The sequence below is a fragment of the Lactuca virosa genome, chromosome 4 (genome assembly GCF_052849685.1).
Source record: "Lactuca virosa cultivar CGN04683 chromosome 4, Lactuca_virosa_CGN04683_v6, whole genome shotgun sequence".
NCBI lineage: Eukaryota > Viridiplantae > Streptophyta > Magnoliopsida > Asterales > Asteraceae > Lactuca > Lactuca virosa.
Genome location: NC_136429.1, coordinates 164,463,776 through 164,477,793, shown reverse-complemented (window position 1 = coordinate 164,477,793; position 14,018 = coordinate 164,463,776). Strand labels below are relative to the sequence as shown.

General features: G+C 35.1%; 2 protein-coding genes and 1 long non-coding RNA gene across 3 annotated transcripts; 1 reads left to right on the top strand and 2 right to left on the bottom strand.

Annotated features, from left to right (window-relative positions):
• Window positions 1-666: 666 nt before the first annotated feature.
• Window positions 667-2,368, top strand: NDPK2 (nucleoside diphosphate kinase 2). Its single transcript, XM_079044623.1, has 7 exons — window positions 667-948; window positions 1,048-1,101; window positions 1,197-1,283; window positions 1,368-1,448; window positions 1,543-1,655; window positions 1,761-1,810; window positions 2,103-2,368. Exons 1-7 carry the CDS (start codon window positions 718-720, stop codon window positions 2,168-2,170), a joined length of 684 nt encoding a protein of 227 aa, XP_078900749.1. The 5' UTR covers window positions 667-717; the 3' UTR covers window positions 2,171-2,368.
• On the bottom strand, window positions 2,316-4,719 carry LOC145107679 (uncharacterized). Its single transcript, XR_013707924.1, has 3 exons — window positions 3,985-4,719; window positions 3,159-3,456; window positions 2,316-2,737 (listed from the first exon to the last, which is right to left on the bottom strand). It is a non-coding gene; the product is annotated as an uncharacterized LOC145107679 (long non-coding RNA).
• A 5,266-nt stretch (window positions 4,720-9,985) lies between these two features.
• On the bottom strand, window positions 9,986-13,352 carry LOC145107677 (protein ACTIVITY OF BC1 COMPLEX KINASE 8, chloroplastic-like). The gene is made up of 12 exons (XM_079044621.1): window positions 13,003-13,352; window positions 12,766-12,894; window positions 12,247-12,441; window positions 12,115-12,162; window positions 11,830-11,958; window positions 11,559-11,683; window positions 11,361-11,471; window positions 11,151-11,259; window positions 10,882-11,000; window positions 10,595-10,748; window positions 10,365-10,509; window positions 9,986-10,281 (listed from the first exon to the last, which is right to left on the bottom strand). The coding sequence occupies exons 1-12, from the start codon at window positions 13,114-13,116 to the stop codon at window positions 10,211-10,213; spliced, it is 1,449 nt and encodes a 482-aa protein (XP_078900747.1). The 5' UTR covers window positions 13,117-13,352; the 3' UTR covers window positions 9,986-10,210.
• Between the last annotated feature and the right edge of the window lie 666 nt (window positions 13,353-14,018).

Below are 14,018 nucleotides of genomic sequence, written 5' to 3'. Positions count from 1 at the left end.
GGCCACTTTCTTTATAGTCAACATTAGTGTATGGTTAGTTGGTTGCTGTGACTTTCATAATCAGGTTTTATTGTTTGGGTTAAATATATTTGCTTAATTTACAAATCTATTTATTGGTTTCATATCAATTTAACAAGATTGATTATCAAAAGAGTAAAATAGATTAAACATTTGCCCTTTTGGAAAAAAGCTAATATAAAATTTTCATTTTTATTGTAAATGACTCTTTTCTGACAAAAATATCATTTTATCATTTTATTTGTTAATTTTTTAAAATAACCATATCTTATCAAACATTCAAACAATGAAAACATATTTGAATAGTACATGCTACAATCTGTTTTATCTTTTTTTTGAACGTCCACAATTTATTTTATCATAATTAATCATTTAATTGTGATTATTAAATATTCCATAATCAGTTTTTAAACATAAATATGAACATCCTAAATAGACAGGTTGATATAAGCAGACAAATCATTCCAAAAAAGGGATCAACATATGGAATCCAGGTATAAAATTGTATATACGTTTAAAAGAATTGACTATCAACCAACTTCATTTATATAATTATTTGTACATTTCATGAGTAGAGAAATGCATTTAAGAAATAGTCCAGGGACCATTTTTGTAAATTCTTCCGATGAAAAACCAAAACAAGAAACATACAGTAATAACAGGCTAACAGCATTTCATTATCAGCTCAAGTAGAGGAAAATGGAGAGCGTAATGGCGTCGCTATCGTCAATCCGATTATCATCTTCTTCATCCGACACCAGAATTAACTTATCCTTACCCACCACCGCCGTCTCCGCCACCCGCCACCGTCATCTAGCTGCATTTCAGTCGCCGTCTCATCTTTTCTCCAATTCACTATCGACTCGTATTCATGCAACCAAGAAGAAGAAAAACCCTAACATATTTCTTCCTCATTTGGTCGCTTCCATGGTTATTATCTCCATTTCTAATTTCACTTCAGTCGTTTCAAAACTAAAACCCTAATTAGCTTCGATTTGACTTCTCTTTCGTTGTTATCAATTCTCACAGGAAGTGGAGGAATCCTATATTATGATTAAGCCTGATGGCGTTCAACGAGGACTCGTAAGTTTTCAATTTAAGTTTAGTAATAATAAATTTAGCTCCATATTCTTTTTAATTATATCAGTTGTGGATTTTGATTATTATTATTATTACAGGTGGGAGAGATAATTTCTAGGTTTGAAAAGAAGGGATTCAAATTGAAAGGCTTAAAGCTTTTCGACTGCCCCAAAGATCTAGCAGAGGTGAGGTTTGTTTTATCTCCGATTTTTAGGGTTATTAACACACTAATCAGTAATAACAATTTTCAATTGCAAATGGTTTTATAGGAACATTATAAGGATTTAAGCTCGAAGCCTTTCTTCCCCAAACTGATTAGCTACATTACATCTGGTCCTGTTGTTTGTATGGTAATGTATTATTTCTCGAGATTTTTGATTAAAAATTTATTAGATTATTTGTTTTAAAATTTATATAAATTCTTACTGAAATTATTTTATTTAGGCTTGGGAGGGAGTTGGTGTGGTTGCATCAGCACGTAAGTTAATTGGAGCAACAAATCCACTTCAAGCTGAACCGGGTACAATTAGAGGAGATCTTGTGATTCAAACCGGAAGGTTAAACTTTTACCTTTTTTCTATAAAATTTATGAATTTGGCTTTCTGTATATACTTTTCTGTGTACTAAATTGTATCATGATTGTTTTTGTTTTATATAAACAGGAATGTGGTTCATGGGAGTGATAGCCCTGAAAATGGGAAGCGGGAGATAGGTATCATCTTGTTCTTGCATTTTCTTCTTTCTTTATTTCATGATTATTAAGGATGGCAAGAATGCCTCAAAAGGGCAAAATAGTAATTTCTTATGATATTCCTTTTGTTCTTCATCTTGAATATTTAACAAATATAGTTTTAAAACCTTTGATGTTTGCTTGTGGTCAGTGTATCACATACAAATTCTGAACATAATACTATATCAAGTATATAAATGGGTATACAAAGAAACCAAACAATCTTGTATATGATTTATGTTGTAACATGACCAATGTAAATTTTTCATGACAGCTTTATGGTTCAAAGAAGGTGAATTAACAGAATGGACACAAGTTCAAGCTCCATGGCTGATAGAATAATGAGAAGCATCATTCGCAAGTAATCCATTTATGAGAGATGAAATTTCTGTGAGGGATATCGGAATGACAGTTTAATTTTGAGAAATTGTTTTTACCTTGTAATTTTGTTGGAGTAATAGATCACCAAAATGTGGCATAAACAATGTAAAAGTATTTGGATTTGCTTTGAATTGAATTGAACAACATTATGATTCCAAATTGTCACAATAACAATAAAGACTCGAATTCAGATTCATATCCAAACTATACATCCAAGTTGAAGTTAAGAATCATTACTTAGTGATGTGTTTGCTGAAGAGCAATCATTCTGCATTTCCATGGCATTACTACCATCTGATGAGTTTGGATTGTCATGTCGGGAAGTTTTGTATCTTGAAAACATGTAAAGGACTGACAAATTCCCATGTGGCTCCTCTTTTGAGCTTGGAAGAGAGTCCATGGAAGCATTCACTTTCATAGATGCTTCATTAGAAGCCATTGAAGGACTTGTATCAGTGTTCATAGATTCATCAGGAATTAAACTTAGATCACGATGAGAACCTTGTTGTAGCTTCAGCAGTGTCTTCTCTAAATAACAAACAATAATAGCACTTATCACAACAGAATGATAATAACACAAACACCTCGATTAATTAAGAGAAAAAGTACACTTCAATTGCCGATGTCAAATCTAGTAATTCTCATGCTAATTTACATGATTTATGTTTTTGGTGATGAAATCGATCCGCTTAAATAACCGGACTAAAAAAATCTCAACAATTCCATAGATTCAGCTCCGTTCCTAATTTTTCAAATCAAAACTACTTACATTACATATCGACTCGCACAAACAGAAACCATGAACGAAATCACAAAGAAGCATAAAACAAAATCCAGAAGATATTCGATTAACATCACAAATTCGCAATATGTCAATTGAAAAGAAGGAGAACCGATTAACATCAAAAACTCGCAATATAATTGAAAAGAAGAAGAAAAGAGTACGAACCATAGATGGAGAGAGAATCGTCTTTGAGAAGCTTAGAAGGAGTTCTCTCCATTTCTAACACCTCCAGAGAGCTCAAAGAACACGCCCTTACCCTCCCCAACATCCTCTCTCTCTCCGTGTAAGAGCTTCACAACGAAAAAGTTGAAGAAAGAGACAGAGAGAGATTGGCGGTAAATGTTTTTCCACAATCGGATTAGAAATTTGGAAGCGGGAACTTCCACATCTGGAATCGATTATTCAATTGGATCCGCTTTAACTAGGGCCAACTTTTTCCCCTTTCTTTTTTATTTGGAGTAATCTGCAAAGATAGTCCCTCAACTGTTTAGCAGTCTCCAGATATTGCCCTTAAACTATCTTTGAATTGCATAAAGGGTCTGTTATCAATAAATTACAATGTCTATCTCAAGATGACTAATATTTGCACAAAATCGATTCATTTATAAATATTATTTGGGTTGAATGCCATATTTAGTCGTTTAATTTTAAATTTTGTGTTTATTTGTTCATCTAATTAGTTTTAAATTTTAAAAGATCACAAAACTTTTAAATTTTATCAAAATGGTCACTATTACTAACAACAATAGGTTTTTATGTTTTTTGGCGACAAAATTGTAAAAATAGTCCTTGCAAAATTTTGTACTTTTGGTTCAAAAAGGTTTGGTGGTATATAGTGGTCAAATTTTGGATTTTTTTAATGTTTTTAGTCCCTATACACTTAAATGACTATTATACCCTTTAGATTTGTATTTTTAATTTTTGTATTATTATATTAATGTTTTTAGATAATTAAATATACTAAAAGTCTCTCTCTCTCAGGAACACTTACCAGATGTCACCCAGAACACCCAACATATCCCACCATCATCGTTCACCATCACGATCCGCCTGCTATCATCGTTGTTCTCCGCCATCCTCTCAAGAACACACACACACATACATAATCTCTCTTTCTCTTTTCTTCTGCCACAATCGCCATTCCCCACCACCATTCGCTACCAACCACCTCCATTTCCCTCGCCCACACCTCTCCTTCCTTAACCTGATAACCCTTCACCACTGACCACCAAACCAGTGTTCATCGGAATTTTTTTCCTGGAAAACCATACCAGATGCCTCTCCCTCCCAGATCTCACTGGAAAAATCAAACCAAAAGCTTCGTCGAGCTGCACCATCTTTTCACCATCCACAAAGACCTGAAACGCTGGAAAATCGAAGGATTTAAAGATGATGACTTCGATTTGAAAGGTTCAACACGTCTCTCTTCTTCCTCGGGTACAAATCTGTAGATCGACATGTTTAAACAACAGATCCGGTACGTCGGTCTCATTTGCAGATCTGGAAACGAACATATTTCGTTACGATGACGCTACCGGAGAAGACGAATGAACGGTGGGAAGTGGGTCACATCGTTGGAGTTTGTATTCGGGTCGCAATCCATTATCACCGGAGTTTGCTAGGGGGAGGTGCTGCACAAGCAAGGGCGGTAGTGGTGGTGTAGGTGGTGGTTTCCGAGCACCGGTAGAAGAAAGGGAGAGAAAAAGAAAGAGTAAGTGAGTAGGGTTGGGGTGGTAATTTCTTTTTTTTCTTTTAATTAAAATAATAATAATAAATTAAATTAAATTAAAAAATAAATATTTAAGGGTATATTGGTCATTTCAGGTGAGTTATGGACCACAAACACACAAAAATGCCAACCATAAGAACCAAAACCACACAAAGTATCCGAAATTGGACCACTGATGCATCACTAAACTTTTTTGGACCAAAACCACATAATTTTGCCAACTACATGGACCATTTTTGCAATTTTGTCTTTTTTGGTTATCTATTATCATTAAACTTTATTTTTTTGGTTACTTAGGGAGGAGGGAGTCATTCCCTCCAACCCATTAAGCTCATTTTCACATCAGCTTTTTTTTCCTCTTTTTTATATCATCTTTTTCAGCACACAACACATGAAAATTCTATATTTTTCAATCCACTCAATTAAAAATATATATTTAACAACTAAGGTATAAATCTTAAAACATATGGTACAAGAGAAAATGAGGGAAAGAAAGTAGACAGAGAGGATTAAACTGGTTAGTGAAACCAATTAAACAACCCATCACTACCAACCCACTGAAGAGGGAGTGGTATCTTGAATATACCACCGGTAGCTTTATTGTTAATTAAGACTTGTACCTTAGTTTTTTTATATTTTTTTAATTGAATGGGTTGAAAAAGATAGGAATCCGTATGTTGTGGGTTAGGAAAGATGAAGAAAAAAAAGAAAAAAATTTGATGTAGTATTGGGTTGAGTGGGTTGAGAGGGAATGACTCCTTCATCCATTAAGTTCACTGGAAATTTTTAGGTGTATAATAACCTCTAAAGTTTTAATAGTGTGTTCATTCGTTTTTATATTTTTTCTATAATTCTTTTTACGACTTCATTTTTTATGTTTTATGTGTATATATTTACTGTTTTGATAATTTGTTGGTGGTTGATTACATTTTGATATTTTAACTATATTTCGATTTGAACTAATATTATTCGAAGCTATTTGGATTCTAGGGATTATTATACCCTCGTTTAAAGGTACTATAATATGTTATATTTTATCTAAGTACAAACATCATGTAGTTTTTTTATTTAAAAAACAAGAACAACAACATACTTTGTTTTATGGTTTAAACTCTAAACTAAAGCACACAGTAAACTAAACTGAAAACGTGGTAGTTAAATTAAGTCGGTAATGGTTTGATAATTCATTGGTGGTTGATTACGTTTTGATATCTTAACTTTGTTTCGCTTTGAACTAATATTATTTGAAGTTATTAGCATTCTTGGGGATTATTTATGAGAAATCTTTAATAAACTCTCAATATTTTAGGTCAGTTTACGGTTTAATCTCAACATTTATTTTTGAACAGAAAAGTCTCGATTATCTATATTTATACGATAAATTGTCATTTTCTTTTGAAAAAAAATAATGATTATTTCGCTAATTTGGCCAAAATATAAAATAATCGGGACTTTTCTGTTCAAAAAGTAAAAGTTGGAATTAAACCATAAACTGTTCCAAAATATTAAGATTTTATCGGATATTTGTCATTATTTATACCCTCGTTTACTAATATTATCCTAAGTTATTAGCATTTTTTAGTATATGTATATGTACATAAGTACATTTAAATTAGGGAGATCCCAAGGAAGCTTTTAAATGTTTGGGTTGTTTTCACATTTGTTGTCATGTAACATGATTTTGAATGATATATATATATTTTTTCTTTTGGCATGTCTTTTCACTTTATATTTGGCATTTTCCATTCCTTGGCATACACTTTTTTTGCTTCACGTCTAAGGGGCAGTTTATTAATTTATTAAGACAAAACTTCAAAAATGGTCCCTGCGGTTTTCGAAAATATCAAGTTTAATCCCTAAGTTAAAAAAACTTCACGGATCGTCCCTGTGGTTTCAAAACTTTTAATGTTTAGTCCTTCCGCCTAACTCTGTCAGCTTTCTACCGTTAAGTGAAGGGCATTTTCGTCATTTCAATACACAGTGACCATTTATGAGGTTTTCTCTATTTAAAAAAAAAGAAAAAAAAATATAATTATTTAATTAAAGGGCCCCACCCTCTCTCTCTCTCATGGTTGAAGAAACCTCCACATGAGGTTGTATTTCTGGTCAAGAAGAGGCAACAACCTCCCTCGTTCTACACCATTGTTCCTGTCGAAGAGGCTCCACCCAAACACCCCCTCACAGCCGCTAAAAACCCCAATCCTATTTTCTTCCTTGGTTCACCGGAAAAACGAAGCAGAAGAATGGGGACTGCCGCCTCTGATCTAACCCCCTCTCCACCTTTCCCGTCGAAGCTCAACCCCCAAACACCCTACTTTGATCGGCGACTACAGCTGCCCCTCCCTTCGAGTTTCATCGCCGGACAGAAGTAAGACAATTGAGAACTGTCGGAGCAGCCCAAGTCAAAGAAGAAATCAACGACAACTGTCACTTCCATTCTTCTTCATTCTTCAATCTGATCGAGCATCGGTGGTACACCCCCTTGATCGGCACCACAGTGATTGTTACTACAGTGAACACAAGAACACACCCCCAATTTCAACCAGATTCGTTACCTATCATGATTTGCAGGTTTGAGATTCAACAAAAATCGAGACCCATCGTTGGGTCTCTTTGGTTAACTGATCGCGATTTCAGGATGCACAAGAAGGAAATCGGGACCCTTTGTTGGGTCTCTTGGTCTCAGTTGAAATCAACAAGTCTCGACAATGTGATTCAAGTTGGCAGAGGTGGCGATGGCTTACCAGCAGCAGCAGAACGGCGGTGGCGGTATGTAGCTGGGGGCTGCTCCGGTAGCCTTCTGCTGCTCTATTTCTGTTTCTGTTCCAGCGAGTTCCACAAGAAGGGATAGCGAGAAGCAACGACAGGTGGCTGGAGGTTGTGTGGGTGGTTTATTGAAAGAAGAACAACGGTGAAATGGTGGCGGTTTTGTGGCAGTGGGTGGCAGCCCTACTGTTGGCTTTTCTTGCTTCTAGTGGTTCACAACACAGAAGGAAAATGGAAAGCAGTAACAGGTTTTCAAGGGTGTTTGTCAACTTGCTTGATAGAAAAGGAATCGAAGGAGGAGAGTGTGGTGGTTTATGGCGGTGGGGCTTAGTCGACCAAAACGGTGGTGGCAGCAGGTGGTGTGTGGGCAGTGGGAAGTGGTAGAGTGTGACCGGAGAGGAGGCCAGAAATTGGTATCTCCGGTGGTTGTTTCTTCCACCGGTGAATCGGAGAGAGAGAGAGAGAGAGAGAGAGAGAGGTGGGACCCCTTGCATATTAAATTTTATTTATTTATTTATTTATTTTAAAAAAAGTAATACAAAACCTCATAAATGGTCCTTGGGTAGTGAAATGACAAAAATACCCCTTACTTAACGGCTAAATGGTAACGGAGTGAGCCGGAAGGACCAAATGTTAAAAGTTTTGAAACCATAGGGACGATCCGTGTGGTTTTTTGAACGTAGGGATTAAACTTGATATTTTCGAAAACCACAGGGACCATTTTTGAAGTTTTGTCATTTATTAATTCCAGGAATCTTTCTAATTTGTATAATTATCGTCTGCATTTGTTAAACCTTTTTAAAAAATAATAATACGAAAAACGGGGCGTTACAGTAGAGGGTGAGCGATTTGACACGGTATGTGTGGTGAGAGCCAACGGAATTTGATGATGTGGGAGTCGGAAGTGGGTTGACCGGTGGTTGACGAAGATGTCCATGCTCCAGATGAGCTTCTTCTTACAACAACATGCCGAGGAGGTCATCAACAGTAGCTTGGCCATCTTTGGCCATAAAGGAGGTGATGAAAGGACCGTAGGACGAGTCCAATCCACCAAGAATATGACCAATTAGGTCTTTAAAATAAATTGGGGTAAGATTTTCAGCCAACGAATCAGCGATGGTGTGTTTCTTTTCCACATATTCAAGCATGGAGAGAGAGCCTTTGGAAAGCGTCTAAAGCTCGCTTTCATGGATATGCGTCAGGCCCTAGTTTGGGCATGAAATGTTTGCTCAATAGTCGTCCAGGTCTGATGAGAAGAAGAACAATTAGCTATAATTGCTAGGACTCGTTTAGAGAGTGTCAATCGTAGCCACAATAAGATGAACATATCTTTCTTTTTCCAAAGGATAAATTCGAGATTAGGTTCTGTGTTGGGAGGACCTTCGGTGGGGGAGACAGTAATGGTCTTCGATAAGGGATTTGGGCTAGGGTAAAGTTTTCCAATTCAAAAGTTTCAAAAGCTGATATGATGGTGAATCGCCATAAAGAATAGTTGTCACGGTCTAGCTTGATGCTAATGGACGGAAATTGAAAATTAAGTGAAGAATTGACAGCAAGACCGAGTAAGAAATGATTGGTAGCCATGGAGGAACAGACAAAAAAGAAATTTAACTGACTCTTGATACCATATAAGAGACAAAGAAATTTAACTGGCTCTTGATACCATATAAGAGACAGAAAAAATAGAAGTGTATTGATAGTTTTCTATGTGTGTATTACAACACATACAATGATTTAATATTTACTGGCTAGTACAACTATAATCCTAAATACAAGGTAGTAGTAGTACACTAAGACTTCATGTTGACTGAGAAAGAGTCTTCTAGACATGTGTTGAGTAGAGAGCACGTGTGACCTTATGAAGTTACTGTTATCATAACCGCTTGCTCAAGCAATTCCTGAATTCCCCTATCCCTAAAAATAGCATTTTCATTTCGGTATCTCTCTTGTTTTGAGACAAACCATGAAAATTCATCTGAAAAAAAAAATGTAAACAAATACATCTGAAATCAATTGAAGCTCGTGGATAGAAGCAGAATACAACAAACCTTAGAGTTATTATTCCGTTTTATATAAGAACTTATTTTGATTTCTAACAAAATCGTGAACTTCTGTTAATGATTTCATAGTTTGATTCACAAGAAAAAAGGGACAGAGAGAGAACGAGTATCGTTTGGGGGAGGCTTTTAATCGGAAGGGAAGGAAAAGAAGATGGAGACGGTGGTTATATTAACAGGGACAGTATTGGCATTTTATAAGGATTTAACAGAAAATAATTAACGATATTAAGATTTGACAAAACATAATTAACAATATTAAGTTATTGGACCAAAGCCGCAACAAAATGAAAGATTCGGACCGGGTGATGCTAATCCAAACATTTTCGGACTAAAGTAACAATTTTCATAGTAGGACCCATTTTTGTAATTTTCTCAAATAAAAATAAGCAAGAATTTTTATTTTTTTATTTTTTTTTATTTCCATGAATTTGAATGCATTAAATAATAAATTAATCAAAGTTACTATAACGTTATCGTTTCCAAATCCCTGCAACTCGGTTGTGGCTCTTTTACTCTCTCAGTTCTTACCTGACAAAATGAAGAAAACGATGACCTAATCATCCTAACAAATGGATGATGTTCATCAAACACAATACCAACGAAATGATCTATAACTAGCAACTACGGTCGTCGGAGAAACAAGACAGCGGTGGCTCCCAGCTCTACTTCCTCCACCCCGACGATCTTCTCAGAAACCTCCGCCTCCGACGGTTCCTTGACTTCAGATTCTCATCTGAAACAGCAGAAAAGAGGTTAAACATCACAATTAGTAGCTTAATGTCACGCGCATTACAGACTTGTACGGTACAATCAAACCTTTTAGTCTGCCGGAATGATACAAAGCTTCCTCCGCAATTGGCCGCCACTCCTCCGCACACGAGTAATTCAGTCCTAGACCGACGCTAAGTCCTCTCAACAAATGCACCGTTCGTAGAACGGAAAACAGCTCCTCCGGGAAGGCCTATTAATGAACATCAATAAATGAGCTAAACAGAAATTCCTCCGATGGAGATAATTAACTCCCATAAACAAACAGAGTCACAGACCTGAACAGCAACCTTCTTCAACGTGGCATCCTCTGCATAAGGCTGCAACATCTTCACTCCAGGTGGCAGCTTCGTGTCAAACATAACCTGAGCCAGCTTAAACAATTCTTCCTTTTCATTATCACATAGGCTTAAGGTATTTATCCCAAGCTCCCTGTTTAAACATGATATCAATCAATTCTCTTACAGTTTTACTAATTGTTATGAAATCAATGTAGATCTAGATTTTTTTGTTGTTTTAGCAATTTGAGATTCACTCAAAAAAAAAAAAAAAAGGCTAGTAGTACCTAAGGCCCTCAGATGCCTTTATGTGATCATTATCAGCAATAGCAAGAATTAAATTAGCATAACCAAGCCTCAAGGAATTAGGAAGTTCTTTGACTTGTCCATAGTCAAGCAAAGCAACCTAAGCAAGAAAGATTGTGATCAATGTTACATGAATGAATCTAAAACATGGCATTTTAATATGATAGAATGAATGAATTAAGGTTACAAGATCTCATGACAAAAGTTGAAAATATCATCTAGCAGTGATTGCTTTTGGTTTCTTACTTACTTGTGAGCCTTTACAGATGATAATGTTTCCAGGGTGAGGATCCGCATGAAAAAAACCACTTTTGAGTATCATTTGTCCATAAGCAAGACTCAAACTTTTCAAGATGTTCCTGCATTTAAAGATAGTTTAATTTAGAGTTGCATATGTACAATAGTTGAAAGGTGTTTATTGCAACAAAAGTCTCATACTCTTAAGGTCTATGGAGCTTACTGCTTTGCTGCCACTGCGATCTTACCATCTGGATTTATTCCTCTTTTCATTATTTCATCTTTTAGGTTTAATATCGGGATTCCATCTATATATTCCATCACCAACACCCTCCTACTCAAATTTTTAAAACAAAAAATAACTATGAGAAGTGAATAAAGTTAAATTTTAAAATAATGTAATTAAAAGATCATTATTCACCTTGTGACAACATCCCGGATTACCCGTGGGACTTTAACAAGCATCTTTTTGTTATTTTCACTAAGAAAATTTCTAATTCTATCCATCGCAAGAGCTTCTCTTGTAAAATCGAATTCATACCCTATCTTGAACCGCATAAATATTATACACATAAACAAAACAAAACAACTAACTTTTAAATTTACCCTATTTATGAAACTTTGGTGATTTATTTAAACCTAAACTTTTAGCATTCAAATCATGTGATTTCTTGGATTTCTAAAGAACAAACCTGTTTTTCCATTTCTTTGCACACAGAGAACAAGTCAAATTTGAGATCCGTCTTTTGTAAGCATAAAGCCAAAGCTTGTAAATTTCGAAGATCAGTCATCATTAAATCTTGAACACCAGGATGTTGTACCTACAAAGCATTTAATAGTTGGAACATCAAAAATTACAATTTTTGTCCTATTGACATCAAGTATCAGTCCCAGTCTAATGCATGTCAGACACAGTACAAAGACTGACATGTTCAGTCCTATCCTTGGTACCAAACGGGGCCTTAAAGCACACGTACCTTCACAACAACATCTTTCTTATCACCTTTCAGCCTAGCTCGATGAACCTACATGGAATAGCAACATACACTTTCATATTTATTTGTGTATTATATATAGCATCCTACTTCCATTTTAACAGAATTCCATACCTGTGCAATTGAAGCAGAGCCAATAGGATCCCATTCAAATCTTTCAAACATCTCTTCAATGCTTTTACCCAACTCCTTCTCAAGAAGAAGCCTCACCACATTAGATGGGGTTTTAGGAGCTTGATCACACAAAGTCACTAGCTTCCTCACCCATGCAGCTGGAGCCAAATCAGGCTTCCCAACAACTTGAGCAACCTAATCATAATTCATAAACCCCATTTCACATCCCAATTATAATTATACTCTACCAAATTTGAGAACCCTAATTTTAATTGCATCTTTATAGTCTATAAAATGGAATAAAGAACAATACCCATGATTAAAAGTTCAAACAAAATCTTGAAATCAGACCAAATTCAGAAACCCCTTATTGGTCCATAAATTGGCATAAATATTAAATACTAAATAGTAACACACGTTAAAGAAAATGTGAGCAACAAAGATTCAGCCTTTTTAGCATAAAGACTCTTTATAGTTTATACCCATGAGATAAAAAAAGGTGAAGAATTTAAAAGTAACCTTGAGAAAGAATCCACCCATATCATAGCACATGGAATAAAGTTTGTCAGCAGCATGTTCATGATGTCTCTCCCACATTACCTCTGCCTTTTCAACATCTTTTTCAAAACTAACCCTAACTTGAAACACCTAAAAACACACATCCAAAAACACCCAAAATCAAGAAAACAGTCAACACCCTGAAAAAGATACACCAAAAAAAAATAATAATAAGAATAAGAATTATCAGTGCCCCACCTTATAACCAGCATAGATATCAGCAGCCCTGGCCCAGAATTGGAAGGATCGTTGCCATGGTCTAAACTGAGTAGATAATTTCTCTTGAAGTTCTTTGAAATCTACACAAGCCATTCTTTTACTGGTCTTTGTTTTTGGGATTCTTTTGAACTTGTTCGTGAAATTATAGATGAAACCAGAAGGAGAGTTGGGTGTTTTTCTTCGATTTGAAGCCGAAATGGTCAACTTTCGCTTGTGTTCTTGGGGTTTTCTTCTCTTTAAATCCAAGCGATGTTATTGTTGCGTGAGGCAAATAGCAATGAAATTATGAAAATTTTGAGGTTAGCCCATTTGCTATTAACGGATGGAAATTGGAATATTTCGTTAACAACAATGTATTAAGCAACTTCAATTTGTTTATAGTATACAAAATTGGAAATTAAATTAATTTTTGTTAAGTTTTGTAAATTGGTTCAACTATGGCTTTGCGTTGATATGTCTTCCTAGTAATTGACTGAAATTTGAACTTTAATTTAAATAACTTGACTTTTTTTCCTTTGTATATTATCTATATATAAATAATGTCTAGAGTAAATTATATCTTTGGTCCTAATGTTTGTTTTTCATAACATTCTTGATCCAATTATCTTGATTGTTGCAAGTTTTTTTTAGAGAAATTAAATATCATATTTTTCGTTCCTACTATCTTCCTATCTATTTTAGACGGTGACGAATATCATTAAATTTAATTTAAATTTGATTGAGATGTTAAATTTGTATATTTGTCATCATTTTAGATAAATAGGAAGAAAAATAAAAACAAAATGTAGGAGGATATTTAATTTCTCTTTTTTTTTATTGTTCCAATTATCTTGATTGTTGCAAGTTTAGTCCTTATTTCGAATGAAGTTAGCATGGTTGGTCCTTGATACCAACCCCCGTTAGTTTCCTATTGTTAAGGACCCTCATGTGCCATGCACATAAGGTTAGTTTTGTCTTTTCATATTGTGTCTATATAGACCCGCGTACAAAAAAAA